Source organism: Monocercomonoides exilis (assembly GCF_001643675.1).
Source record: "Monocercomonoides exilis strain PA203 chromosome Unknown scaffold51-639645, whole genome shotgun sequence".
Classification (NCBI taxonomy): Eukaryota; Preaxostyla; order Oxymonadida; family Polymastigidae; genus Monocercomonoides; species Monocercomonoides exilis.
The window spans coordinates 68,024-95,931 of record NW_027150596.1 but is presented as its reverse complement, the minus strand read 5'-3'; the positions used below and the strand labels follow the sequence as shown (position 1 = coordinate 95,931).

Below are 27,908 nucleotides of genomic sequence, written 5' to 3'. Positions count from 1 at the left end.
TTAACAACAAATAATGCGAAATATATCATTTTTCATATTTTTGTGACAATCGAAAAGAAATAAAATATATTATTTTACGTTTTATACGTTTATTGAAATGTTTCCATGAACAATAAATGATTGCCATTATTTAAAACATTTCAACATTTCAATAAAATGGTTTAAAATTACTGATTTGCAAAAATCTACAGAATACGTCAAATATGAAAGAAGAGAGCTTTTAATATTCAAAAACATTTCAAATATTGATGTTTTGCGCAATAATGAATATTTCATGGAGAAAAAAAAATGACACCTGGAAGAAAACATGTTAAAAAAGTGAAGAAAAAATAAAATTTCATTTTGATAATAAATCAGCATTATGTTTTGTGATTGGATTGACAAAACCATCCAAAAATTTATGCAAATCTCGTTGCTTCTCTCTCTTCCTCTTTCTCTTCTTCTTCTTCTTCTTCTTCAGCACATTCCTCTTCTCTCATCCGCTCAAACATTCCCAGAAACAGCATTTGCATAGACATAGGCGTTTTTTCAATGATGAGAAAATTAGAAGAACATTAGCTTGATAACAAAATTTTCTTAGTATCTTTTTAATGAGGCAGTTGTCAGTTCAACTTATGTCAACTCTGCATCAAGAGAAGAAGTCACCACACACCAGTTCCTCTTTTCTCTCTTCTTTCAAGCCGTCAAAAATTTCATTTCCACTTCTCAATCATTTGCCAAATTTCTTTTTCTGCTGCGTCATCAATTCCTTGATCACATTTTCGGCTTTTAACAAGATTCACCGTAGATGCCTTCCAAAACCTTCAAAATAATTATCTTCATTTCCCTTCCTTTCATTTATATTTTGCACCTGCTCATTTTCATATGCGCCCCTTCAATTGTTGTTTTCTGCCTTCTTTAATGCATTTTACATCCTCTCTTTCCATATTCTATAGGCACATATTCGCAGTAATTATTCATAAAAAATTCCTAGTTTCATCAAAAAATAATAACAAACGATGAAATTAAAAATAATCATAATAAGCAAACCTATATCTTTTATGATGATCATTCTTCTCAAACTTTCTTCTCCTCCTCCAAAAATCGTTCCTTTCTATCAACAAAACCCATCTGCCTCATCTTTGCTTCCCTTCTGGTCCCAAAAATCGTTCATTTCCAATCCTCGGTACTGCTTCCACTCAAATAATCTCCATAAAGTCCATTCAATAAAAAAACTAGCAATGAAGAAGATTTCATCAGAAGAGCCCCTTCCTATCCCTTTCTTCTGCATCACCTTCTTCTTCTCCACATTTCCCACAAAACAACATCAACGCCCCTCCTCCACACATCCTTCATCTCCTCCACAAACGATGGCAAAATTCCTTTCTCCTTCATTCCCTGTTACTTCTTCTCTTAGCACCTTTCTTCTAATCAAAGTTAAATGCCTCCAATATTAATACCTCTCTTTGGTGCAAAACACCCTTTCGTGGTCAGCCCCTCACCTCGCACCATCTTTGTCGCACCTCTGTCTCCACACCCCCAATGCAAAGTGTTGCGCCTGACGTTCCTTCTTCCCGTCTTCCTCCACCTCGGCCTCCATCCCTTGCCCCGAAAATGAGAGGCGCGTCCAAACTGTCCTTTCAATAAAAAATAAAAAAGATTAAAAAATTATCTCTTACTTTTTTTTCTTCAACCCCACTTCTCTTTCTTATCAAACATACATCCACAAACACTCTCCCTCTTGTTCCACCTCATATGCCTCCCCCCTCTCTCTCCCTGCATTTGGAAAAAAATACATCCCTTTTCCATATCTCTCCATTTCCTTTCCATCTCTAATCCTCTCCTCCAGTAAATATATTCCATTCACTCCACCCATCTTCCGTCCTTCTTGCTTTCACCTCTTATCCCACCTCCTCAACAACAAATTCCTTTTCTCAAATAATAAACGCAATTCCCACACCTTCCAACTCACAAAAATCTCAACAACAACCCCTCAAAACCCCATCACAATCCGTCTCCCGCATATCCATTTTGCTTCTTAAATCTCATTAAAACACCTCTTTCTCTTTCCTTCAAAAAATAATCTTCCTTTTATCGTTTATTTCTCCCTCCAAAACCATGTTTATCCTCAATTGAACAAATCCTTCATCCCATACCACAAATCCATTCTTTTATTATCACATTGTCTTCATATGCCCATTCAGTCACAATACAGAGCTGAGCCTTCTTTTCTATTTTTGCAGAAAATATGTGATGGGAATGATCAATCAATGTCAAATGCTCAGAAACTATCAACGGAATGAGATTCCGAGGTATAAACAAGGACAGGTTGACTAAATGAAATATTGCCGCTAAGAAGGATGACACTGCAAAGGCGATATTTATTTGAAGAAAATAAAAGTTGTTCATTTTGATTTGTGGAATGCTGCGGAGCAACTATATTTTCTATGAGAATATGAAATTTATGACGTTCGTATTTTTTTATTATTCAATTGATTGTTATGATGTTCCCATCCGTATCCTCCCCAAAGTCGTGATTCAGGAAAATTATTTAAAATGGACGATTTATTCTTTACAGACGAGAACAGTGAGGAAGCAAGCCAAATGTTTTCAAACAAATATATTAGAGCTTGAACATATTTTGTTACAAATATTTATATACTTATTTTGGACTAAACATGCGCAATGGATAGAAATATGATGAAAAAGAATTTTGCGAGAACGAAGAGCTTCTGGATGTGGAAAACTTGTGGACATAAGAGCTTTTATTTTAACTTACGATGATGATGAAAAACTCTGTCCGAAGAAAAATTTGAAATTGATATTTTGGAAGAAATAAATGATGAGAGAAAAAAATGAAGAAAAACGAGGAAAAATGGCTAAACAGGAAGTTTGATCACAAGCTAAAATGAAACCGCACTTTTGTTGAAACAAGAACTTGAAGAATTGAAGAAAAGATGCCGTGCTGTTGAAATACATCAATGTGATCTTTTTTTTTAGATATTTCATTTTCAAATTTCTTTTTTGGAAGAAATCCTGCAAAAAAAATCTTTGAAATTGAAATGAATATCGTTTATTGTGATTTTTTCCCAATAATTTATCAAAAATCAGCAGTGTTAAAAGGTTTTATTTGAATAATCTTAATTAATCACTTAAAAATATTTTTCATAAGTCTTTTCAATTTATTTTAATTAAAAAAACTGCAGCGTATTTTTTGATAAAATGGGTGAAAATTTTTGAAAAATCACTTTTTTTTAGCCTGATCTATCCCACAAAAAATCAGAACTTTATTTTTGTTAACCGTAATTTATTCAGAAATAATTTATGCATTCTTTTTTACTCTTTGGAAGAGTTTAACATTTTATTAATCGCAAAATTCTTTGTTAACACTAACTGATGAATACAAAAACTTAAGTTCATTTGTATTTTTTTATGTTATTCACCTACAACGTATTCAACTTAAATTTTCCTTTGTAACTTTTTCAATGAAACGAGTTTCACTTATACAGTATAAACCGGATATATTCACGTCGAATATAATCACATTCGTATATTGTCACATTTTTCGATGCACCGACATTTTTTGCTTGTTTTTCATTCATTTTCAATCGCATTTAATCACAAGGATGAAAATATATAATCACATTTTTGATCATAATGGGTGCTTTTTTCATTGAAAAATCATCTTTTTGACCAGAAATCTCAATTTTTGATTTTCAAAAATGTGCTTAAATAAGTCTAAATAATATATGTTTATGTTCAAAAATTAATTACGCAAGTGAAAAAAGTGTATTTGTGAAGAATTTCCAAAAATAAAAAAATCGACCCAAATTTTTTTGAACGATGAATTAATTTTTATTTTTTTCTGTGAAAAGCATCATCGTGTATAATCACAATCAGATATAATCACAAAAAGTTGTGCAAAAACCAATGTGATTATATCCGGTTTTGACTGTATTATGTTTGATTTATAACAATCATTATTAATAAAATCTTATTTGTGAATGAATTAATTTTATATTTGCTTTATATCCGGAGATTTTAAAAAGTTTGATTTAACAATTTTTCGACTTTTTCACTTTCAATGAATCCTAAAATACACAATAATTATTTGGAAAGAACTCATTTACATATTTATTGAAAAGCATTAGAAGATTGTTGTTCATTTAAGCAAAAACAAAAAAGAATTAATAAATGACACAAAAATTATTATTTATCTTAGAGATAAATACGGAAAAGGAAGTGGGTTAGAATCATTTGTTTTTTCATCTCTTATCATTCATATAGCAGTTGACTTCTTCGTTCTTTTTTAACTTTTCTCATCTTCTTCAATACGTACAGCTCATAGAACAACTTTGTCTTCATAAAAACGAAAAAGCGGAGAGATCAAGGTTCTTGATGTGTCTGTGCATTTATTAGGATAATCATCTGTTCTTGCTTATGACCCTTTGAATGCCAAGGTGATATTTGTGTCATTCACATCGGAAGCAGCGATCAACCGCATCGAGAGACAGCTACAGATTGTGGTGCCTGATGCAGCTGAAGTGGATGCAAACACAAGAAGCTGTTTCTGAGAGTGCTGCAGACGCAGAGGGGTTATATTGAGCGCTTTCTGCAATGCTTTTTGTTACGCCAGTTACTCTGCTTCTATCGCTTGCAGTGACGGCAGGCACGAAGTCATGGAGCAAGCGGATATTTGCGGGGTGAATGATAATGATCATTCTTTAATTTATGGTCAGTTTTCTTCATCGCTGATGCTATATGTGAAGGGGCGGCTGATGTCACAACCACTGCAGCAAAGGCTTGCAGATGCGAAGCTGGATGATGAAGTGATAGTGCAAAGGGTTGCAGTGAATGAAGTGGAGAAGAGGAGGAGGTGAAGACGCTGGAGGTAGCGGGACTGAGAATGTGTGGTGAAGTTTTGAAGTTTGCAATAATTGCACTTGCAGCGCCAGAGGAAGGAGAAAAGTTATTCGGAAATTTTCATGCTGCGGCAAAAGATCCGAGGCAACTAGAGGATATCGAAGCAGATGAGCGGGTTGGTCGAGCAGCTGTATGAGTAGGATAAAATAGTCCGGATAAGGAAGATGAAGATTTTGGAGTAAAGCAACGCAGTGGTGAAAGAGCTGTATGAGAAGCTTTCAACGATGAAGAAGAAGGCGGAACAAATGGATGCAGGGACCGAGATGGTGAATAAGCGCTGAATACAGCTGGGAGCGCAGGTGAGTGGTGAAAGCGAGATAGAGCTGGCGAACTTGTGGTTTCCGCTTTCCATGCCATCTTTACTGGCTTTTGTTGTCGCGGGGAGGTTCTATATTATGTTTCTTTTATTCTGCTGTAAGGTCTGTGTGAAAAGTGCTAGGAGAAGTTAACAGCGAACATCGGGGATGGCAGTGTTTTTTAGCTTGGGTAAAACATCAGTTGGAATGAGGTTGTTGTGATAGTTGGGAACAATGAGAATGTTGTGGGAGGGGCAAACATCGGAAAGGGAAAGAGTGTTTGCGGTGGTGGAAGAGCAGATGCGACTGAACGGTAGAAGATTAGCAAAATGAAGAAGGAAACGAAGATGCTGACTTCGCTGTAATGACGCAGGAGCAGACGATATGCGTACAGAAGGCTCTGTTCAAGAAGATTATTGTGAAACAGCAGATGGCACTTGTATTTAAAAGAAGCAGGAGCAAAAGAAAATGAATGCATTGTTAGAAGTTCCATTGCAGCGGCTGCTGACTCCACATAAGAAGGAGCAACAACCTTCGCTAACGCAGACGCTGTCAACGATCGTGAAGAATATGCGGAGACAAGATCGCAGCTGACCTTTGCAAGAGTTGCGATTCTAAGTCAGGAGTTTGAGAACTTTGTGTGCATGTGCATGGAGAAGAAGTACGCAGCGCAGAAGAAGAGCGAGGTGGAGCGGTGGACGATTGTCTTCGGGGTGGAGCTGTTCTGGAAGGACTTTGTGGAGTGTGCCTGTTAGGGAAGTCTATGCAGGAGGAGTTCACGGTAAACGCGCTGCCGTTCTTCTAGAACATCTATTCGATGTTGTTTAGAAAGCTGCAGTCGGAAAAAGGTGAGGAAGAGTTATCTGTGTTTCTAGTGGTCTTGCCGAACTTCGATCTGGTGGAAACAGCGATGCGGAAAGAGGAGGAAAGGTTCTATATGACTCCAAATGTTAAGAAAATGCATCAATTTCTTCGTCTTCATCTTCGTCTACGATATCAGGTGCATAACAAATTCAGAGCTGGAATCTCTTCTCTTTCTGTATGTGTGTACTATCCACAGACGCCGCAGGCGCTGTGGCAACAATTCTTCTGAGATGCATCCCATCTGTTGAGGTGCTTACTGCCATTGTTTGCGTCTGTGCTGGAGGTGTTCTAGAGCAACGATTTTTTCACACTGTATCTGATACATCCAGATGTGTGCGATGCTTCCAACTGCAGATCTCCTCTTTTCCTGTCACAGAACAGCTCAGTTGCGAAGACAGTTAGCCTGTGCTGGATGATCAGGTGCAGGTGCTTTCGGTGGTGTCAGCGGGGGCAGGGCTGAATCGAAGTGTTGATGCTATTGCAGCTCGTGGGGCGGCAGCCGCAGAGCAAACGAGGTGGGACGGCCAATCTGCTTTGGGGGTGCTACTGGGGAACGTGCAGCGTGTGGAGCAGTTCCACAAGCCGATGGCAAGGCAGAGCGAGGGAGGGGGAAAGGAGTCAATGTGTTGTCATGCATCAGCAGTATCTGCTTCTTCGGCACAGCACAAACATCTTCTGAATTGCAAAGAATTGGCAATCAACAACATGTGGCTGTCCTTTGGGTGTGCAACGGGCATGATCGATCCTTCCATTTCTCCTCCTTCATTTTCATCAAAGTTGTTATGTCCATCACAATATCCTTTTTTCCCTTATACTTCTTCTTCTTCTACTAATTCCTTTTCTTTCTTTTTACCATTTCTCTTGGCTCATCTTCAAAAATTCCTCAAATTTCTATTTTCATTTTTCATGTTTTCTTTCTTTTCATTCAAATCATCTTTTTCAGTCTAATTTCTTATAAATATCTTCTTTTTCTTCCAAGTTTTTTGTCAAATCTCTTCTTTTGTCATTTCATCAATTTTTCTGCACTCTCTTTTTGCTTTTAACTTGATTCACCAGATACGCCTTCCAAAACCATCAAAGACCTCCTCCTCTATTCGCTTAAATTTTTGTTCCTTCTCATTCTGCCATACACCCTTCAATTTTTATTTTCTGACTTCTTTAATGCATTTTATATCCTCTCTTTCCATATTCTTTAGGCATATATTCGCAGTAAATATACCTGAAAAAATATTCCAGTTTCAACAAAAATTATAACAAATTATGAAATAAAAAATTATCATAATAAGCAAACCTATTCTTTTAATGATAATCGTTCTTCTCAAATTTTCTTCTTCTTATCCAATTATTGCTTTGTTTTGCTCACAAAACCCATCTGTCTCGTCTTCGTTTCCTTTTTGCTTCCTCAAAATTATTTATTTACAGCCTAAACCAAATTCTGCTTCCGCTCAAATAACCTTCACAAATTTTATTCTAAAAAAAATTGAGGATGAGTAGGATGAAGAAGAAGATAATGAATTCAAACTCTTCAGTTAATTGTTGTTGCATATTTTCATGTTTGGGATACAGATTTTTGGTGAAAAATTCTTGAAATCCATCATTTCAGTCTGTTTATCTGCAATTAAAATAAATAGTGAAGACAAATGTTGAACGATAAAAAAATCAAACCATCTGAAATAAACAAAATGCGAATGTTTCAAATTAAAATTAACTGAAACATTCTTAAATTACCACGCTTCGAAATATGAGTTTGGTTTTAAAAAAGAATAACGAACAGTTTTTCTACGAAAATCTATCACTTTCTGCATGTGTCAATTTCAATGAATATTGCATTTATTCTGATCAGAAAATACAATAAATTACGAGCTGTTCAAATTATCGATAAATATGATTCTGATGTTCTCATGTCCAGTTTATTCTGCGAACATTTGCTTTTAAAGGCTGAACTTGCAAAGAAATTTTTTTTCGTAAATAATAATGGATTGAATTTTTTGATCTGTGGTGATTTTTCAAAAATTTTCACCCAAATGTTTTGAAAAACTTCATACATATGCATAATATATATTTTCTCAGAAAAATTATGTCCGCCTGAGTTATTGCAAAATTTTCCAAAAATTTCAAAATTTCCATAGACAATTTCAAAATAATTGAGTTATTTTGAAATAACCCAATAATTTTGAATTTTTTTTTTATTTCACAATTCATCTAATACTAATTATACATAGAGATGATCATTTCAGTTTCAGGACAAAATGAAGGGAGTGATCAAAATTGAATTAAGATACTCACAATGTCAGAAGAAGCAGATAAAAGCAAAACTGAATACCTGAATGTTCGCGTTAGAAGTGCAACTGGAGGTTTGTTGTCATATTTTTTATTTTCTTATTTTCGATAATTGTCATGATCAAATTTTCAATTAAAAATATTTTTTATTTTTATTTTGAAATTTAGAGGAAGTTTACTTTAAAATCAAAAGAAGCACACCTTTGAAGAAATTGATGGCTGCTTATTGCTCACGAGAAAATCTTATTCCAAGCTCTGTAAGATTCATGCTTGACGGAACACGTGTTAATCCAACTGACACTCCAGAGAAACTCGATATGGAAGATGGAGATATGATTGATGCTGAAGTGGAACAAACAGGAGGATGCTAAGAGTGTTCTTTTGTCTTTCTTATGTGGTATATCCACATTTTTTCTTTCATATCATTTCTCAAATATTTCTTGAATGCCTCATACATAAAGCAATTTTACAACAATTACATACATAGTTCGATTGTATAAATTTCATGAGAACGAAATGTTCAAACAAAGAAAAATAATAAAAAGAATAATTAAACTAACAGAAAAATATATTAGAAATTTAATTTTTCAAAAAAAAGAATTGATGCCACAAATAAATTTCCATATATTTAAAATGTTCAAACCGACAATTTATATGCACACAGATAAGGTTTTTGAAAAGAAATAATTCTTAAAACAAAACAATATCTCAAAATAGAAATAAATAAATAATTTATTATTTGTTTGAATATAAAAAAGAAAGAAAAAATTCAACAAAATAGAAAAATCACACACATCAATTGCTGAGTACTTTTCTCTCTGTTTTTCAATCACTCATTAGATGCTTTAAGATTTTGAAAATTTTTTTCAACGAATAAACTGTTTCACAAAACCATCAATTTTGTCAAATATGAATGTTTTTTTTATTCTTGATTATTTCATGATTGATAAACATTTCAAACCAACTTGTTTCAAAAATTCATTTCACACCTTTCATTTCAACTATTTTCATTTTTCATTCAGTATTATTTTGTAAAACACATTATCATGAAATCAATGATTTCCGGATACTATTAATCTTTAGCAATATACATTTCCGTTGATTTAATTAAAAAAAAAATAATACTGGAAAACACGAAACTTTAAAAAAGAAAACTAAATTTTTGCGCATTTTCTTTTTAGAAAATACATTCACAAAAAATTTTAACATAAAGTTAATATAACAGTCAGCATTTGAATCAAAAAATTCAATCATTTTGCTAATTTGTAAGATTGTCAACATTATGCGCATAAAACCATTTCAAAGAGGCTCGATTGTACAACTAAAGTGTCAAATAAAACAAAATTTCATGATAAAAAATTGCTATTCACGTAACGTTCAAACCCTAAAAGACCCTTTCCTTCCCAGTTCCTTGGAGTTAATGTTAAAACATGGTTTTTCATCTCTGCTCCTTCTTTTCTCAAAACTGCAATTTTTAACGGTTTGCCCTTTGATTGTCCAACGAGTAAGCCGACCTGCTTGCACAAAAGCCTGCATTCTTCTTCGAATTTTTCATCGTCATCATCTACACATGAAATATTACAAACAAAACATTTTTCAAAAGCAGGCAGAACAACAGCAGATAAATATTTGTGTAAATTAAAAGAGAAAGACAGTACAATAATCACATAATCGCTCATGAAAATGTTACAAAATTCTTTCACCCAACACTCTAGCATGAAATTAACAAACCTTCATCCACATTCTGTTCTAACTCTTTGAAGATAGTGTGAAAAGCTACAACAGCATCATCATCTTTCACTCCATCGACAAAAGCAGGAGAAGAATCCAAAACATTTTTAAACACAGCAAAAGCTGATCCAATTTTTAACAAAGTGATTTTTTTAACAATGAAGCATGATAATTGATGTGAATTCATGAATCATTGAAAATTATAATTGATAGATAGAAAGAAAAACATTTACAACAGCGAAAGTTATAAGATATAATTGTAACATTTATAGAATGGTTAACAAAATAATCGAAATATTGCAAACGTGAAAGCTTTTGCGAAGTTGTTAACAACAACTTTTCAATTTCTTCGGGTGAAGGCTCTGAAAATGTCTGATATCTATTTGAAAAATCCTTTTCTCTACCATCTAATGAAGAACACGTACATGAAAATGATGATAACGACAAAGAAGAAGAAGAAGAAGAAGAAGAAGAAGAAGAAGAAGAAGAAGAAGAAGAAGAAGAAATATAAGAAGAAGAAGGAAGAAGAGAAGAAGAAGAAGAAGATGATGATGATGAAAAAGAAGTTTCTAATCCATTGCCGAGTTTATTCATCGGATCTTCAATTTTTGAAACTTCATCATCACTTATAAGACCACCCATTTCATTCACTAACCTTCTCAATCTATCAAATGGAAGTTCACCCAAAGTCATTTTATTCGAAGTTGCATCTTTGGTTATTTGTTCCGATGGAGCTGAAATCGAAATGGCTTCTTCCTCATGTTGATGAAAAATTGAATCAGATTTAAGATCCGCTTTTGGCAAAACGAGCCCAGTTTCAATACAATCACGAACAATTTGATGATGGCGCTCCAATTCCATATCGATCTGTCTCATGCAATCTTTGTGATCATTTTGAAGGCCTTAAATTTTTTAAGTATTCACAACTATTCTTCGGAGAAACATTCATAAAAAATTAGACAAACAAGCATGACGATTTCTTGCCGTTCTAATTTTCAATATGTCAACACCCTCGATAGGAAATCCTTCAGAATCAATTAAGCCTCCTTGAAGTGACCAATGAATATGAAAACTGTATTTAAACAAAATATAAACAGGAGTGAAAACAAATAACCTGAAAATCCTTTTCCTTCCTGAATTTTTTAAATTATATTTTTAAAAAAACGACTAAAATTGCAAAATAAAATCTGTGCATACAGGAGAAAGAAGAAAAGTCCTAAGTTCCAATATTTCTTTTTCAAGTTTGTCTTTCTTGCTCATCAGTCCTTTAATAACATTTATAGATTTATTATAATCATCAATTGTTGGCTGCATTTAAAACTCCTTTTAATTAAGTGAGTTAATGTGATTTATGTTTGATCATGTTCCATCATTTAATTGTTAAAAATGATTTAAGATGTATTTGCTCGTTTTTTGTTTATGTTGTTTTGGAAAAGAAGTTTCTGCTTCTTTCAATGTTCCTGATTCGTTCACTCCCGTTCATTTCCCCGATCAAATTTCTGAATCTTCACAATTTGCATTGGAGATTCTTCTTTGGGATAAATCAGAAAATTTGATGAATTGTTCAGAATTTTTGAAAGAAAGACAAGGATTAACTCTGAAAGATATCTTCAGGGCAACTCTTAGAGCAAAATCTCACAAGAAAAATGATTTATTGAACTCGATAGACGTGCTTTGCCAAAAAACTTCAGCTGAATTTGGTTTGTCTTCAATTGCATAATTTGAAATATTGAATATAAATGTACAAATATGTCTTCTTTATTTAATGCAGCTCGAATTTTACAACCAGGATTCGAGGCAGTTATTCTTCGATTTCCTCGAAGTAAAGTTTTTGGAGAATATGCACTTGAAATAAAATTTTCTTGCATTGAATCTTCAAAGTCAAACAACAAAGAACAACGTTTTCTTGCAGCAAATGCTGACTCTGCGTGTAATGGTAGAGCTCTTTGGGTACCATTGAAAATATCTTCAATTGACGATGAAGGTGCGACGCTAGCCAACCCACCAGAATCAATTATTATTAACACTTCACCAAATGGTTTGATTCTGTTTTTAAAAATAAATATGTAAATGCACTTTTTTTTATTGAATTAATTTGCAGAGATTCTAGGGATAGTGTTGTGTACTGTTCTGTTAGTATTCACTTATCTTCTTCCAGTCATATTTTTCTTCATTATACCATGGTGGAATTCATTTTCATTGACGTTTCATCAGTTATTCCCTTTCCTTTATCGGCTGAAATCTAAAAGAAAATGAGATTTGAATTTTTCAATTCTTAAAATCAATAAACAAAAATTTCCAAACAGAATAAAAGTGATTCATTCATTTAACTTTGTTTTTGTATATGCGTTTCACACGTGTGCATTTCAAATATTTTTAAAAACAAATATATTCCAACATTTCCTTCAATTCCATCTATCGATTTCTTCAAACCTTCACTTGATATCACTTTAATTGCGAACACACGAATTAGAATAATATATGAAATCGTAATTGAAAACAACAAAATATTTATCTCTCTTTTTTTGTGCCAGCACCCAGAATAAAACTTATCTGACAGTTGGATTAAAAATTAAGTCAGTTTTTGAATAATATAGAAAAAATTTAATGATTTAAATGCAATTATCAGATACCACAAGCACTTTAGATTCTGAGGCAAAGGCTTTACTGATGAAACTGGATGCTTTCAATGAGGTTTGTAAGTTTTAGAAAATTTTCCTGTTTGCTTAGCAAAAAAGACATTTCAAATATCAAATTCTCAAAAATGTATTCCATAGGAAACTCTTATAAATCCAAAGGAAAAAAGTGCCTTTTCTCAAACAAGAAGGTCAGTTTTTACAAAGATGATGAAACCAAAATTCAAGTTTGCATTTGATAACACGTGTCAATATTTTAAATACTTTGCATTATCGAAAGGCACCCATCTGGAGTTTCTTTGGAAGAACTTTCAAAAGAAGAAATCGCTGATTTAACCGAGCAATTATCAAATATTGCAAAATCTCAGTCTGGGGTAATTGACGAAGAAAATGTTTGGAGCACATTAAATTGAAAATGCCTTTAAAAACGATTTCTTGATTTGCTCACTTATTAATAATTTAAGTTTATCAGCGTTATGTCTGATTTTGTGACAACACCAATATCAAAGTTAAGATTGATGTTCCGTTCGATGGACACTCATGGAAAAGGAATTATTCAACAAACAGAGATTAATGAATTTGTTTTGAATCAGCTATCAACAGGGTACACAGTTGAGAAGACAGTATGCAAATGTTTCACATTTTCATCCAAAGTCAAATGTCTATTTCTGATTCACAATTAATTAACTTATTTTTTGAATGGTAAATTAAATTTATTTTCGTGAACTATTCAATTTCTAGGATTATCATTTTCAACCAGCTGAGAATGTTCCGAGCTTGTCTCGCAGAACGAACATCGAATTGCTAGAAGTGCATTCTGGGAAAATCCCTTCAGATGATTTCATATTTGTTTGCGGGTATGCCTCTTCATTTTTTTCACGTCATGAAGCAACTTGCACGTTCACATTTCTTATATCTGACCTATTCGTTATCTGCTGAAAATAACATTTCCCCTCTCCAATAATCAGAAGAGACAACCAACTTCTTGTGGCGCGAGCAGACACTCACGACATCAAAGTGACGCTTCTTGTTCCTGACAGGTCTTTGCTAACTGTCGCAAACATCGATGCAGAAGATCTCGAACCGTCGGACATTCGACAGACGAGGCATTTTTTGCGACTATGGGATCGGAAGAAGAAAGAGAGGGAGGAGCAATTGGAAGAGTTGTATGGGATGTGCCGGGATGTCGTGAAGGAGACGAGAGAAAAGATGAGACAGTCGAGGAGTGCTGTCAGAAGTGAAGACAGACGAGAAAGAAGAAGAAGAAACGAGGAGCAAGAGGCGGAGAGAGGGAAACTGGATGAGGAAAAGAGAGGAAAGAAGAGGAATCAGAGTGAAGAAATCAAAGAGAATAAAATGAAAGGGCACAAGAAAAAAGAACTGCAAATAGAGGCAGAGACGCGTGATGGAGAAGAAAGTGAATGCAATTTGATGTATTCTGACAATTTCTCAACAGGAAATGGAAAAGAAGATGAAGACGAAGAAGAAGGAAGGCAAATGAGAAGAAGCAGAGAAGGGAAAAGCACAAAAAGAAGAAAAGAACAGAGAATCAACAGAAGCAAACAACGAAAACACAACAAAGAGGAAGACGATGCACAATCTATTTCCTCGTTCTCTTCGAATTTCACTTTGAGAAGAAGCGAAAAAGGAAATGAAGAAAACGAAAATGGCGAGTTGCATGAAGCTTTCTCGCTTTCATCGATCGCAGATGAAAACGAAAGCGAAGAAGAGCACAAAAACAGGAGTGCAGACAGCAGAAAAAGAAGCGATGTTGTTTCTGTTTGCTCACACGAAGAGAACACCAGCGGAGACGAGAAGAATATTTCTCGAAAGAAAGATGCCTCAGAAGACGGAGCTGATTCCTTCCGCATTCACGTTTCACCTTCCTCTTCTCCTGCTCTGTCTGCTCATCAATTGGCCTCTCCATCTGCTCTTTCTCATATGCCTTCAACTTCGCCCGCTTCTGCAAGCTCTTCTCGACCAACACCAAAAACATTCCGCAGCATTTTGACACCTCCTTCATCCTCAAAAAGAAGCATGGTTTGATTCTTGTTTATTTTTTTTTCAAAAGTTCTGAAAACTTTTTATGTATGTATTTATTTTTTCCATTTCATTTCATTGAAATTGAGCAGAAGCCATTGACGCCAGGTGGAACCCCTTCTTCTCAATCACTCATGTCTCCTTGCTCCTTCACTCCACGTGGCTCTTCCCAAAAGAACCCAACTTCCACCCCTTCTTCCCAGTCATCGCCTCCTCTCCACCCTTTCGTGTCTCCATTTGCTCCATCAGAAAAAGTCGATCCAAACTTTGCCCCAGCCATTCCTCAGGTGATCAAAGAGAACGTCCCTCTTCCAAAGCGAAAGCGATTCACTTCTGCGGCTTCTTCTTCCTTTTCTTCGCCTTCTCCTCTTTCTCCTTCTGCTTCGACTGCCTCGCTTTCTCACTATGCAAGCTCATCTTCGCTGTCATACTCACAATCTTCTCCCGTCACACGCTCTGCGTCGACCCCTCATTCTTTTTCGTTTCTCTCCAATTCACATTCACATTCACATCAAGCTAATCTGCCTTCAAATCTTTCGATTTCATTCACTTCATGCTCTCCTTTAGCTTCTCCACAGCAGTCATCATCTTCTTCTTTCTCTTTCGCACCCCAAAAATCTGTTCGTCATCCTTTTTCTGCTTCAACTCCTTCGTCACTTCGCATGTCTGCTTCTTCAACATCCTCCACACCTTCTTATCTGTCCTCATATTCGTCTTCAGCTGATGCTTTCCCTTCATCATCATCATCATCTTCTTCTTCTTCACATTTTGGTAGCACTTTCCCATCTCACCGCAAATCAGACTCATTCTCTCAATCAATTGTATCATCTGCTTCTTTTGCTATTTCTCCATTTCGTTCGAATGCTCCTTCCTCAGCTTCTTCTGCATTAGCATCTTCTCTTTCTCGCCCGCAAGTTCCTCCACTTCACCTGTCTTCTTCTCTTCCAACTGAAGATCTTAGCCAGTTTTCGCGGCGGATACAAACACAAAACAAAGAAATTCGTCTTTCTCTGCTCGACTTCCAGTTTAAACTTCCTTCGGATGCTTCTTCTTCTTCTGCTGCAGCTTTTCGTAATTTGAGCCAGTCACTTTCTGTTGAGTTACCTTCAAACGAAGAAAGAGAGGAATTTTTGTCAGGTTTGCTTTTATCTTTTTAATATGATTAAGCGCTTTTATGCGTTGACTGATCTATTTGATTTTGTTTTCTCTTTTTTCATAATATTTCAATCATTTGTTATCCTTTCCCCCTCCTCTCTCCATTCGCGATTATTTTCTTCAGCCACCCATCGGCCTTCCCTCCATTCACTCCACATGCAAAAGAGGTCGCTCCTTCTTTCTCCTTCTTTCAACGCCACACTTCCATCTCGACTCATCAAAAGATTGGATGAGAGGAAGATTGAAGGAAAGCCTCGGCTTTTGGAGGAACTGCCAACACAAGTTGCAAAAAAGCAGTTAGAAGCAGAAGAGTTGAAGAAGAAAGAGGAGAGAAACAAACAATTTGGGGCATCCAAGCCAGAAGCCACTTCTTCACCCAGAGAAGCGAGTGGGAGAGACAAGAAGAGCTCATTTGACACTCTTTCTGGATCGTCTTTGCCGCCCCAGCAGCATATCCCTTCTTCCCTCCCATCGCTCACACGCAAATCGCTTGCCCAAACAAAGAGCATGACGCGCAACCACAACAAGAGGCACAATCTTCAGGAGAGCGGGCTGATCATGCCCGAACGCCCAGAAGACGTCGAGATCACATCGCGGTTCACTGAAAAGCAGCGCCTGCGGCTCGCCTCTTCTCATCCAACGACGATGCGTGTGTGGCCAGCTGATTTTATGAAGCGGACAGAAGGGAGGAAACATCGACGAAGAAAGAGGAAAAATCGGAAGGGGCTAAAGCAGGATGGAACGGAAGGGCATCTGGATTCAATTGGAGACAGCAGACAGAACGAGGAAAGCGATGAAGAAGATTACGATGGCACAGACGATGGAAGCGACGACAGCACAGACGATGATGAGGTAGATGAGTACACAGACGAATACAGCAAACTCAGCTCAAGTGACGATGGAATGAAGAAGAAAAACTTAAAAGGCCAACATTCATCTCGTCCAAAGCCACAAAAAAGCAGCGAAGGCACAAAGAATGCAAGCTCATTTTCAGAAACAGGAAAAAAGAGAGATTTTGTTGAGGAAATTAGGCGGCGAATGCAGCTGGAATCGGACTCAAAAGGAGTTTTTGACCACACTCCGACAGAGCTGGCGCTGGATGAATATGGAGGAAAGAGGAAAGAGAAGGGATTTGGCTATTCGTCTGCATTCTTAGAAACGCTTGCGATAATGGAAGGGAAAGAACCCTCATCCTCTTCTTCATTCTCCTCATCATCTTCAGCAACGGCAAACACATCATCCCCACTTTCCACTCCGCGAATGACACCCGAAGACAAAGTCAGAGCAATGGACAATCACTCTCCTACAAAGCAGCCTTCTTCCTCCTCTTCAGCTCCTTTATCTCTTCCATTGCCTTTATCGTCCACTTCTTCCATGCAGTCGATGTACTTCCTTCCGAAAGGGCACTCACAGCGTGGCGTTTGGATAACATGTGCGTTGCATCTCCCAAACGAAGGAGCTGTTCTGGTGGGGACAAACAGATTTGCTCTGATTGCGTATTCTTCGTCAGACTTCACTGAAATGCGCCGTTTGACTACATCTGCACAAATAACAACTCTGTCTATTGCTCCAAGTGACTGTGTTGTATCGTTCAAAGAAGAGATCATTCTTGGAATGGAGCGAGGAATGGGGAAGAACGAGGCTGCGAAGATTCTGGAGCAAAAGAAGAACTTTTTTGAGATGGAGCGGATGACAAGTCCTTCTTCAATAATCCAAAGAGAAAGTGGCGAATACGCAACACAGAAAAGATCACCGAGTCTGTCTCGTTCTGGCCTTCGAAGTGGCAGTTCTGCATATGGCTCGAACTCCTCATCTTCATCCTCTTCCAAATCTGTTGGGTCTGGAGTGACATCAGCAGTAGACACCTCTTTTATGTCTGACACACATCTTGTCCTCGCTGGAGATGCCGAAGGAGTGTGTCATTTATTCAACCCGCTTCTGAACGAAGGACCTGCCCAGCTTGTTTCGCATTTTAAGCTCCACACAGGTAAGATCACCAGAATGATAGTTACATCCTCACATTCGTTTGTGTCGTGCTCTTTGGACGGGACGCTGTGCTTTGTGGAAATGGTCAAGAAGCAGTGGGAGGTGGTGAAGACTGTAACGCTTGAGCAGAACTACCAACCAGACTGGACTGAATATCCATGCGACCGCTCGCGCTTCATCATGTCGCGGATGAAGGTAAAAGCTGATGGGACAATTTCATACGGAAAATCTTCATCCATGAAGGGCAATTTGAATGGCACAACAAACATGCTTGCATCGCAACAGTTGTATTCAACATCGCGTGATGTTCCCTCACATCTGAGCGGAATGAAGCAGCCGCCCTTGGAAGCAAGCGACGGAATTGTGAGCAAGCATGGGTTTACAGACATGGCTGTGTGTAAATCAAAGAGCATGCTCATTGCTACAACAACCAGGGGGCAGATTCTTATATACAATGATTTGACAGGCAGACAGCTATTCGCGTTGGATGGACATTCGTGTTTTGTGAAGCGCTGTTTTCTGGATGAACAGCGGCAGCTGCTAATCACTGTGTCTGTGGACAAAACGATCAAATTGTGGTCACTTCAGTCTCTTCTGCTAAAGCAAACAGTTGTAGACCACTCTGAGTATTACCCACAAAACCAGTACACGGCTGTCGCATATGACGAGAGAAGGCACATTTTGCTGACAGCAGGAGATAAAATCAAAGCGTGGAAGTTGGATATCACAGCTGATTTGAATGCACAGAAAGAGAAAGAAAAGGAAGAAAGATTGAAAGAAAATAAAAGCCTAACCGGAATTGGGAATTCAGGAATTGTGGACGATTCAGATGACCAGGGCTATTCTTCTGAAGAAAACGGATATCAATCAATGAACTATGTGGAGAATAAGAAGAAAAAGAAAGGATTCTCAAAAACGATATACCCAACACAATCTGATGAAGAACTGATGATCAAAGAGAACACCAAATTTTTGCTTGAGAACAGCACGAAACTGAGCCAGACGCTAAAATCCTTTTCAACTCTGTCGAATACATCAGATCTTTCTCAAATTCAAAGCAACACAACTACCCCGATATTTTCAGCTGCTCATATTCACCCAATTTTGAGTGTGCTGTTTTCATCAGCGTTCTGCCAGATAGTTTCAATTGATGTGTCTGGGATGGTTTGCGTATGGAATGTGAAGACAGGAAATAATGAAAAGAAATTCTCCATTCATCCAACTGCACCCCCACTTGTTTGTGCTGCGCTGGATGGGCTGCAGCGAGTGCTGGTCGTGGCAGATGTGCTGGGAAATGTGTCTACGTGGAACTTTCAGTCTGGTGAGATGCTTATTCATACACCGCCCCGCCCAAAAGATGTTGACGAACCAGACGACAGAAGAAAGCGCAATCTTAGAGACTGTGAGTCGCTTTCTCCCTCGTCGCCTTCTTCATCAAGATCGAAGAAATCCCAGTCATTCAAATACAAGAATGTTGCAAGCAGAGTGTTCGCACCAGACAAAGATGAATCAAAAAAAGAAGACAAGCATCTCCTGCCCACTCCTTCTTTCTACTGCTCAACTTCTTCATCTCTGTACAATTCTCCTTCATTTGTTCTTCCTATCCCTTTTGCATCGTCTGCATCATCTAAAACTCAATCACTTGCGCTCACGGCAACTTCTCTCGTTTCATCATCTTCTTCTCGTTCAGTTCGTCGGATTAATCCTGCTTCTGACGATCCTGTTGAATGCCTTTGCTTGTGTGTGTCACCATTGTGGCATCCGACAATTGCAGTTGTTGGGATGTCCAAAGGATTCATGCTTAATGCGTCAATAGAACACTTACGGCTCAACTTAGGCAATTCTCTTTTGAACGGAGTATCTTCGTCTCGCCCTTCCTCATCTTCAAATAGAGATATTGTTATTGCTGCGCGGGACGTCCAACCAGATTGGCAAATGCTGAATGGGCACTCATTTAAGTGCGATGTAGTTGACTGCTGCTGTTGTTCCCGTGCTTCTGGTCCGCTTTCTCTGCTCTTCAATGAAAAAGGACTGATGCCTTCTGCTTTTCTTTCATCGACAAATGATAACGTACCTGGAAATGGTCTTAATTCAACTTCTGTTTCATCTTCAAATCCACTTTCAAACACATCCAAATCGCTATCCAGTTCAATGCGAACAAACTTTTTTTCTCATCTTTCAGAGACTTACACAACTTCTTCACAAAAGAACTTCACTTCAACGCCTCCAGAGCTGATTTGCTCTGTTTCAAGCGATGGAATGATGATGCTTTGGAACCTGCCTCTGACAACACGCCCATCCACGCAGATGAAACTGCTTGACGTCTTGTGCGATTCGCCTTTGTTCGTTTCACTTGTTACACAAATAGCCACAGAGCCCAAAGAAAAAACCAAGACCACTGCAAGCAAGTCCGAACGGGGAAGAAGAGGAGGTGTTGGATTGGATGGCAATCCATATCAAATGCCAAATGCAATTGTTAATAGAAGCGATTTCGTTCGGGAGCGAAGAGGAAGCGAGTCATGTGCCTCTGTCCATCTCGCCGATTCAGTTCGATCTTTCAGTCAAAGAAAGATGCAACAGTTTGTTTTGCAGCACACGCCTATCAAGCCAAGCGATCTGCAGCCTTCCACAATTGGAAAGATCTTTTATGTACCCGTTTTGGATTTGCTAGGGGTGTTTGAGACGCACACTGACCCGCCTGTTGTTGCTGTTAACTCAAGTGCTTCATCGTCTGGTGGTGCTGGGCAGAGCCATCGGCAGAGAGGATGGCTGCATGGAACGAGTGCTGCATCCTCTATGCACCATCCTTCATCCTCTATTTCCTCGCTCAGCAGCATCGGATTTTCCGGAAGGGAAGGAGGCGAAAGAAAAGAACTTGGTTCATCTTCTCTTTTTTTAAGTGCAACTTCGAATTCTGGATTTTTAGGAGCAGCATCAGCCACATCTGGTTCTCCCCAGTCATTTTCTGGCTGTTCTTCTCCTCGTACATTTTCTTTCCCTTCCACATTTTCACCGCCACCACCAACCCCGACAACTCCTGGAGGGACATTTGTTGATCCTTTTCCTTTGACAAGCAATAACACACCAAAAATGCCAGCTTCGTCGTCTTTATCCTCTTCAACAACACCGCTTAATTCACTGGAAGCACGAAAAGCGACGCTTGATTCTGTTTGTGAAAAGAATGAAGACGAAGCAAAAGGTGATGAACAGAAAAGTTTAAATGCAAGTGGCAATCAGTCGTTACCAAAACAATCACATTTGCTCTCCCCTTCGATTTCAGAGAGTTCTCCTCTATCGTCTTTTTCTTCAACACTGTTGGCAAATCAAAGCTCTTCGCATGAACATTCGACTTCCACAGCTTTGCCTTCTTTATCCGCACATGCATTGGCTGATAAAGACGACATTTCACCTTCTTCCTCTTCTGCTGCAACTTCTTTGACTCCTTTCAACAACACTTCTAATCCAACATCTTCTCCAACACTTTCATCTCTTTCTGGCTCATCTTTGGTCCCAACGCTTTCTCCTTCAATGACCCCCAAACTATCTTCTTCGTTTGGCTCATCGTATGCAGCATCACGTTCGCCTTCTATTTCTTTATCTCCGAATGCACCATCAATTCATTTTGCAACACCTTCTTCATCTCCTTCATCGGCTTCACAGCCAGCTGCCTCATCTTCGCGTCCTCTTCATACATTCTTGAATCTTTACAGTGTTTCCCAGTCTGTTTTTGTTGGACACTTTAATTTCACAGAGCTTCCTGTTGCTGTTGCTGTAGACTCCCATGCCACTCGCATGCTTGTTGCATACTCACAGTCTCTTTTGGTAATGTCTCCAACCAATTTTAACTTGAGAATGGAGCTATTTGACATTTCTCTCTGGCCGGCTTCAATGAGCCGAATAAGAAGATATGATTCCTGCAAAAGCAAGGGCATTTCTTCCTCTTCGTCTTCTTTTCAGAAGAATTCAGCATCTCTCTTGCCAAATAATTCTGTTTCTTCATCTTCTCCTTCATTGGTATCAAAACCTCAACTTCTTCATGGCTCAATTGAAGTACCCGAGCAGTCAATTCCTTTGGTTGCAGCACACACAGAGCCTTGCAACCATTTTCCTGCTGAATCTGCGCAATATTTGCGCGCTGCGAAGGATACGTCTTCATCTCCTCTTCTTTTTGAAAGTGAAATTACATCCATTACAGTTATTCCTCAAGAAAACGAGGATTATTTTGTTGTTGGCGATTGCGATGGTTGGATCACAATTCTCGGAGCAGAAGATGGAAGAAAAATTACAAATGTCGGGCCTCAGGATGAAAGTGCGAAAAAACAGGATGTTAAGTTCAAAGAAGATGATAAAGAAAGCAAGACAGAAGATTTTATAATTCATTCATCGGATTTTGAAGAACGCGCAACTTATTCTGTGCAAGGATGGCCATCTGGTTTAATGAACCTTTCTTCAAGAAATGGCTGCACCATCGTTGAAGGTATCGATTTTCTTTAAATTTTTTTTAAATATTGCATGGAGATATTTATGAGAAAAAATATTTTTTTAAATTTTTAAGAGATGATTTTTTGAACCTTTTTCATTTTAATGTTTATTATTTTTGTTTGATATATTGTAGAATGGCAAAGAAGAAGGGAAATATTCAATCAGCTGTATATAAAGCCAACCACTTGACGACTGATAATGCATCAAATCATATTTCAAGAAAGATAATTTGTTCATAATATATGCATTCAATACTATGATAATCTTTATTTTGAGAGAAGAACATTGGACTATCCTTCAAATTGAGCACTCAAAATTAACTTCAACTTTATTAACAATTTTTATCGGGATTAATTAAGTTTTACGGAATTATTTTATTAAACAATAATAAAGATACACGTTAATGACTTTATAAAAGATTAAGTTTAAATTTATTTTTACTTGTTATTTTTTCTGTTCAAAATTTCTTCAATCAAAACAAATATTGGCAATATTCAATACGATATACACACTAAAAAATCGTGATGTCAATTTTATTTCAAAAATCAGATACACCAAAGAATATTCAAAGTCGGAAAACTTTCAACCAAAGTCGGAAAACTTTCATTCAAAGTCGAAAGTTCTCATTCGAAGTTGAAAAAGTTTCAATTAAAGTTGAAAAAGTTGCAAACGAAATCGAAAAACTTTCAAGCAAAGTCGAAAGTTCGAAGTTTTTCAAAATTTCAAAGAGTTGACAAAATTCAATTAAAGTCAAAAAACATTTTTATTGTTGAAATATCAATGATATTTGTTGTTTTAATGATTTTTCATCTTTTTTCCGATGTTTTTCTTTGCCTTCTTTTGTCCAATTACAAAAATAAGAAATGTGAGAGAAATTCTGATATATTTTTATCTTATTTCATTTGAAAGAACACTTCTTTTCAATAGATTTACAAAAAAATATATAATTAATATTTTCACATAATTAATGAAGAAAGATGCACGCAATATTGGTTCTCTTATTTCGAGTTTTTCATATCAAAAAACTCCTTTCTTGTTGAAGGAAACAAATGTTTTTGTTTTGTTTCGAGTTCATTTTTGAGTTTATTAAGGTTCGAAATCATCAAAATTTTCAGAAAACAACAACACAAACATTGCTTATAATTATCACTATAATTAAAGAATTATATTGTTCTTCAATTGAATTCTCTTTATTTAATTCTTAATTTTTATTTCAAATTTTCGATTTCGATTGAAAGTTTTTCGACTTTTGTTGAAAAATTTTCGATTTTGAGTGAAAGTTTTTCGACTATGAATAATTTTTGGTGAAAGAAGTTTTGTTCATTTGGGTGATTATTTTTGAAATCATAACTTTTTTTGGGATTTCGAATTTTTTATTTTCGTTTGTCAATGGATTGAATATTATCTTTCCAGTATTTTATAAATTGCTATTGTTTAAAAAAGCATACGTTTTGGCATAGGTGTAACTGTCTACCTTTTGGAATTCTGCGTTTTAATTATTAATTTTTGAATGTTAAAAAAGCAAAAATTATTTTAAAACTTTTGTATGGACCGATTTTTCGCAAAAATTTTTGTTTCTCGTGAAAAAACATTTTTAAAAAATGACCCATAAATATGAGTTTTTTTCAAAAAAATTAATAAAAATTGATAATTTTGAAACAAAAAGTAGATGAAATGTTATTAAATGTTATATTGTCCTATTTTAATAATAAATATTTGAGAAATAAAACATTTTAAAAATTAAATTAAAAAATTTAAATAATTTGATCAATCCCACAATGAAATATCTAGTTCACAAGAAATTAATTTTTTGGCTTTTTGGCATGATAGGCTATGCAAATGCAGACGAATCCTCCTTGAACTTTATGAAAATGTTATTGCAGATAATTGGATCGGAATGAACTGTTGAATTTGCTTTAAATGGTCTGGCATTTTCATTTTGAATATCAAAGATCATTCTTGTTCATTTCAGAAACGTATCAGTTTCGAAAATGTTATTTTTTAAATCCTCAATTTTGTTCGTATTGTATTATGTTGCCTTTTTCTCATATGTTCATTTATCTTATATAAATTTTATTTTTGTCTTTTTGTGCTTTTTTCAGCATTCTGATTATCAAAATTAGATTCAATTTGATTATTATCAATCACTATTTGTGTTCATATTGCTATTTCTTTTTAATAATAAAGGAATGAATTTAAATAGTTTCTCCTGAAAAAGTACTTCGTTGAAAAAAAATTATAGTCATTTCATATTTGTTTTTCCTTTTGCTTTTTAAATTTTTTATCAGTTCATCGAGGAAAAAGCGTGTTCTTTTAATTCACATGCCTTTCCGTTCCGAGCTTCACTCATTTGAAAGATTAAAAAACAATGTGAAAATGCATCATTAAAAAATGATAACAAAATAACGGAATAAACAATATTTCTATTTCAAAAAGTTTCAAATTTTTTATCTGCATTTCTCTCTTCTTCTTCTTCTTCTTCTTCTTCTTCTTCTTCTTCTTCTTCTTCCTCCTCCTCCTCCTCCTCCTCCTCCTCCTCCTCCTCCTCCACTGCGCCTCTGGTGACATCTCCATCGTCACCATCTCAAATGCCGTCGGATCCTTCTTGATGTTATCATTCACAATCTCTCTCAGATCGTTGTTCTCATTCTTTGCCTTCTTCCTCCGAACAGCCAGAACAACAGATACAATCAGAACAATCAAAAATAATACTCCCAATACAATCACAATAAACAACCAATAAGATTTCCCTTCTTTTCCTCCTTCAACCACTTTATCATTTCCAGTCTTTGATTGTGTTTTGTTCTTCAGAATCTGCGGAGAAGTTGCAACCCTTTGCTTTCCAAACAAAATCATCACTGAAATCTCTGTTTCATCTTCAATCGTTGAAATATTTGCTGATGGGATTGTTCCAATCACTTCTGCTTCTGAAACAAAGCTATCTTCCTCAAATTCATATGTCTCGACCAACTCCACATCCCCTGTTTTATACACAACTCTGAATGACAAGTCACAAGGAATAATAGGCATCCATTTGAATATCAATTTCATTCAATCTGCCTCTTCTTTTGCTTCCACACTCTCCAATGCAGGAATGAAAAATGATGAATCCCTCTCAGAAGCAATCCCTTCAAAACTGCACCCTTCATTCAACATCCAAAGTGATGAATTGTCCTTCAATCCGTCTTCTCCTTTCAAACTCTTCACATTCAATGTTCCTGAATCTGAACAGATGATGTTTCTTCTCAATGATGGATATCCTTCAATTGAGGGATTATTGTTTGAAAAATTCCCTGCTTCAATAAAAACAATTCCTCCACTCATTGTTATTCCACCTTCTGGTGAATTCCAGATTGTTGAATCCTTCATCATCACAGAACTCTTCACAACATCCACAAGTGATCCTTCCCATTTGCACATCTCCTCTTCAGCATTCAAATTCTTTTCATTTCTTTCATTTGAACTCCCGTCAAAAATGCAACTGTCCATTTTCACATCTGTGCAATTCTCCACTTTCATGAATTTTCCTTTTGCTTTGTTTGAACTGACTCCGCCTATTGTGCAATTTGTCAACTGAATTGTCTTTTTCATTGACAGGCAACATATCAATGATTCTTCATTTCCTTCAACTGTGATATTTTCAACCTTCAATCTGTCCATATTCAATAATTTCAACAAGAGAATGAGAAACTGTTGAATTGCTGATCTCAAACAAATAAATCACTGATGGAAGTGATGGTGATAGATATATTGAAGATTTTTGAAGAATTAGATTTGATATTGTGCATCCATCAAGTTGTAATTCTCCTTCTGCCGTATTAATGATGTGAAATGGAATGTTTGCTAATTCTATATTTCTTTTTTCATTAGATTGTTTTGAGTCAAATGAGCAATTTATTATCTCAAGAATCCCTTTATCTGGTGATATTAGCGATTCATGAGAAGAGATGTAATTCGAATCAAACACAAAAATCACCCTCATCAACGAGACTGTTTCTCTTGTTGAAATCAAAGAATCCTTTGTTTTTTCAATCTCCGATTTCACCTCAACTTCACACATCTCTCTGCTCTTCGAACTCAGACTCATCTCCTCCAGATTTATCTCTTCACAAATCACACTCTCTTCAACAATGAATATTTGGCTCACATATTCAGATGTCAGATGCACCAGCCCATGCTCAATTGAATAACATGGAAGTGTGTTTGTTCCACATTGTCTGTCGTTTGATCCATTCAAACTGCTCACAATTATTGAATCACTGCGATGAATCATGATAAATCCAATCTGATCCGTATCATATGGGTAATTGAAATTATCTCCTCCATTTGTTTCATTCAAAATATCGTAATGGTCTTCGAGAAAATCAAATTGAAATTAGACCTTACTAAACATTGATGTTATAATGAAACGTTCAAGAAAAAAATAATTCTGCCTTATTGCATTGTTCGTTCGGAAATTCATCCTCAAAAATATGAAATCAGAATTGCTTCTTTTCTTTATTCAAAAATAATCATCTCATTCTCTCCCTGTGCTTTAATGCATCTTTTTCACTCAATTATGCTTTGTCTTCAGCATTCTTCTTATATCAGGAAAAAATATTCAATGTTAATTGAGAACTGTCAAAAAATTAGAAAAAATATTGTTAATTATTGAAAAGAACGCAAACAAACGTTTTTCCAATGCTTCTTTATCATTGTCACCATGACTTTATGCGAATGTCCTCCTACTGCACAAAGTTGATCAGCTTAAAAATCATAAACAAAATTCAAAAAAATTTGAATGATATATTGATAATCATTCATCACATACTTTAAAACTATATTTATGTGAATGATTTGTTATATAATCTCAAACGAGGGTTCAATTCTTATCGATAGAAAGCTGAAATTAATTTCTTGTGAACTAGATATTTCATTGTGGGATTGATCAAATTATTTAAATTTTTTAATTTAATTTTTAAAATGTTTTATTTCTCAAATATTTATTATTAAAATAGGACAATATAACATTTAATAACATTTCATCTACTTTTTGTTTCAAAATTATCAATTTTTATTAATTTTTTTGAAAAAAACTCATATTTATGGGTCATTTTTTAAAAATGTTTTTTCACGAGAAACAAAAATTTTTGCGAAAAATCGGTCCATACAAAAGTTTTAAAATAATTTTTGCTTTTTTAACATTCAAAAATTAATAATTAAAACGCAGAATTCCAAAAGGTAGACAGTTACACCTATGCCTACGTTTTAAATGCATTAATGACATTTTTGTTGAAGACGGTGTTATTACTTTTCTATGTGCACTGACAAATATGCAAAACAAAATTTCAATCCAAATGTTTTTACAGAAAAAATAAGATTTCTAAAATAATTACCCATTTATGTGATTAAATGGATGTTGAATGTAGTGTTATTAACAATTTTTATCTGAAGAAAAATGAAGTTTTTTTTTGAGTTGAGAAAGATCATTGTATAATAAAAAATTTAATTGTTTGACAAAGAAAAAGACGGACATCTCAATCAATTTTGCATTTTT

At 35.9% G+C, this 27,908-nt stretch overlaps 7 protein-coding genes across 7 annotated transcripts; 3 read left to right on the top strand and 4 right to left on the bottom strand.

Annotated features, from left to right (window-relative positions):
- Positions 1-1,477: 1,477 nt before the first annotated feature.
- On the bottom strand, positions 1,478-1,798 carry MONOS_6854 (uncharacterized protein; the record flags this gene model as incomplete). Its single annotated transcript, XM_067877122.1, has 2 exons — positions 1,478-1,616; positions 1,701-1,798. 2 exons carry the CDS (start codon positions 1,796-1,798, stop codon positions 1,478-1,480), a joined length of 237 nt encoding a protein of 78 aa, XP_067720732.1.
- A 3,164-nt stretch (positions 1,799-4,962) lies between these two features.
- On the bottom strand, positions 4,963-5,259 carry MONOS_6853 (uncharacterized protein; the record flags this gene model as incomplete). The annotated part of the gene is made up of 1 exon (XM_067877121.1): positions 4,963-5,259. The coding sequence occupies one exon, from the start codon at positions 5,257-5,259 to the stop codon at positions 4,963-4,965; it is 297 nt and encodes a 98-aa protein (XP_067720731.1).
- Positions 5,260-5,842: 583 nt separating this feature from the next.
- Positions 5,843-6,291, top strand: MONOS_6852 (uncharacterized protein; the record flags this gene model as incomplete). The annotated part of the gene is made up of 2 exons (XM_067877120.1): positions 5,843-5,940; positions 6,027-6,291. The coding sequence occupies 2 exons, from the start codon at positions 5,843-5,845 to the stop codon at positions 6,289-6,291; spliced, it is 363 nt and encodes a 120-aa protein (XP_067720730.1).
- Positions 6,292-8,323: 2,032 nt separating this feature from the next.
- On the top strand, positions 8,324-8,909 carry MONOS_6851 (putative ubiquitin-like protein). The gene is made up of 2 exons (XM_067877119.1): positions 8,324-8,416; positions 8,511-8,909. Exons 1-2 carry the CDS (start codon positions 8,350-8,352, stop codon positions 8,711-8,713), a joined length of 270 nt encoding a protein of 89 aa, XP_067720729.1. The 5' UTR covers positions 8,324-8,349; the 3' UTR covers positions 8,714-8,909.
- Positions 8,910-9,399: 490 nt separating this feature from the next.
- MONOS_6850 (putative 26S proteasome regulatory subunit N4) lies at positions 9,400-11,446 on the bottom strand. The gene is made up of 7 exons (XM_067877118.1): positions 11,271-11,446; positions 11,188-11,206; positions 11,039-11,119; positions 10,379-10,975; positions 10,074-10,196; positions 9,726-9,906; positions 9,400-9,663 (listed from the first exon to the last, which is right to left on the bottom strand). Exons 1-7 carry the CDS (start codon positions 11,385-11,387, stop codon positions 9,642-9,644), a joined length of 1,140 nt encoding a protein of 379 aa, XP_067720728.1. The 5' UTR covers positions 11,388-11,446; the 3' UTR covers positions 9,400-9,641.
- A 1,182-nt stretch (positions 11,447-12,628) lies between these two features.
- Positions 12,629-22,789, top strand: MONOS_6848 (uncharacterized protein). The gene is made up of 9 exons (XM_067877116.1): positions 12,629-12,767; positions 12,851-12,936; positions 12,990-13,101; positions 13,174-13,332; positions 13,451-13,566; positions 13,678-14,749; positions 14,842-15,886; positions 16,029-22,367; positions 22,506-22,789. Exons 1-9 carry the CDS (start codon positions 12,690-12,692, stop codon positions 22,559-22,561), a joined length of 9,063 nt encoding a protein of 3,020 aa, XP_067720727.1. The 5' UTR covers positions 12,629-12,689; the 3' UTR covers positions 22,562-22,789.
- Positions 22,790-25,423: 2,634 nt separating this feature from the next.
- Positions 25,424-26,032, bottom strand: MONOS_16384 (uncharacterized protein; the record flags this gene model as incomplete). The annotated part of the gene is made up of 1 exon (XM_067869292.1): positions 25,424-26,032. One exon carries the CDS (start codon positions 26,030-26,032, stop codon positions 25,424-25,426), a length of 609 nt encoding a protein of 202 aa, XP_067720726.1.
- Positions 26,033-27,908: the final 1,876 nt, after the last annotated feature.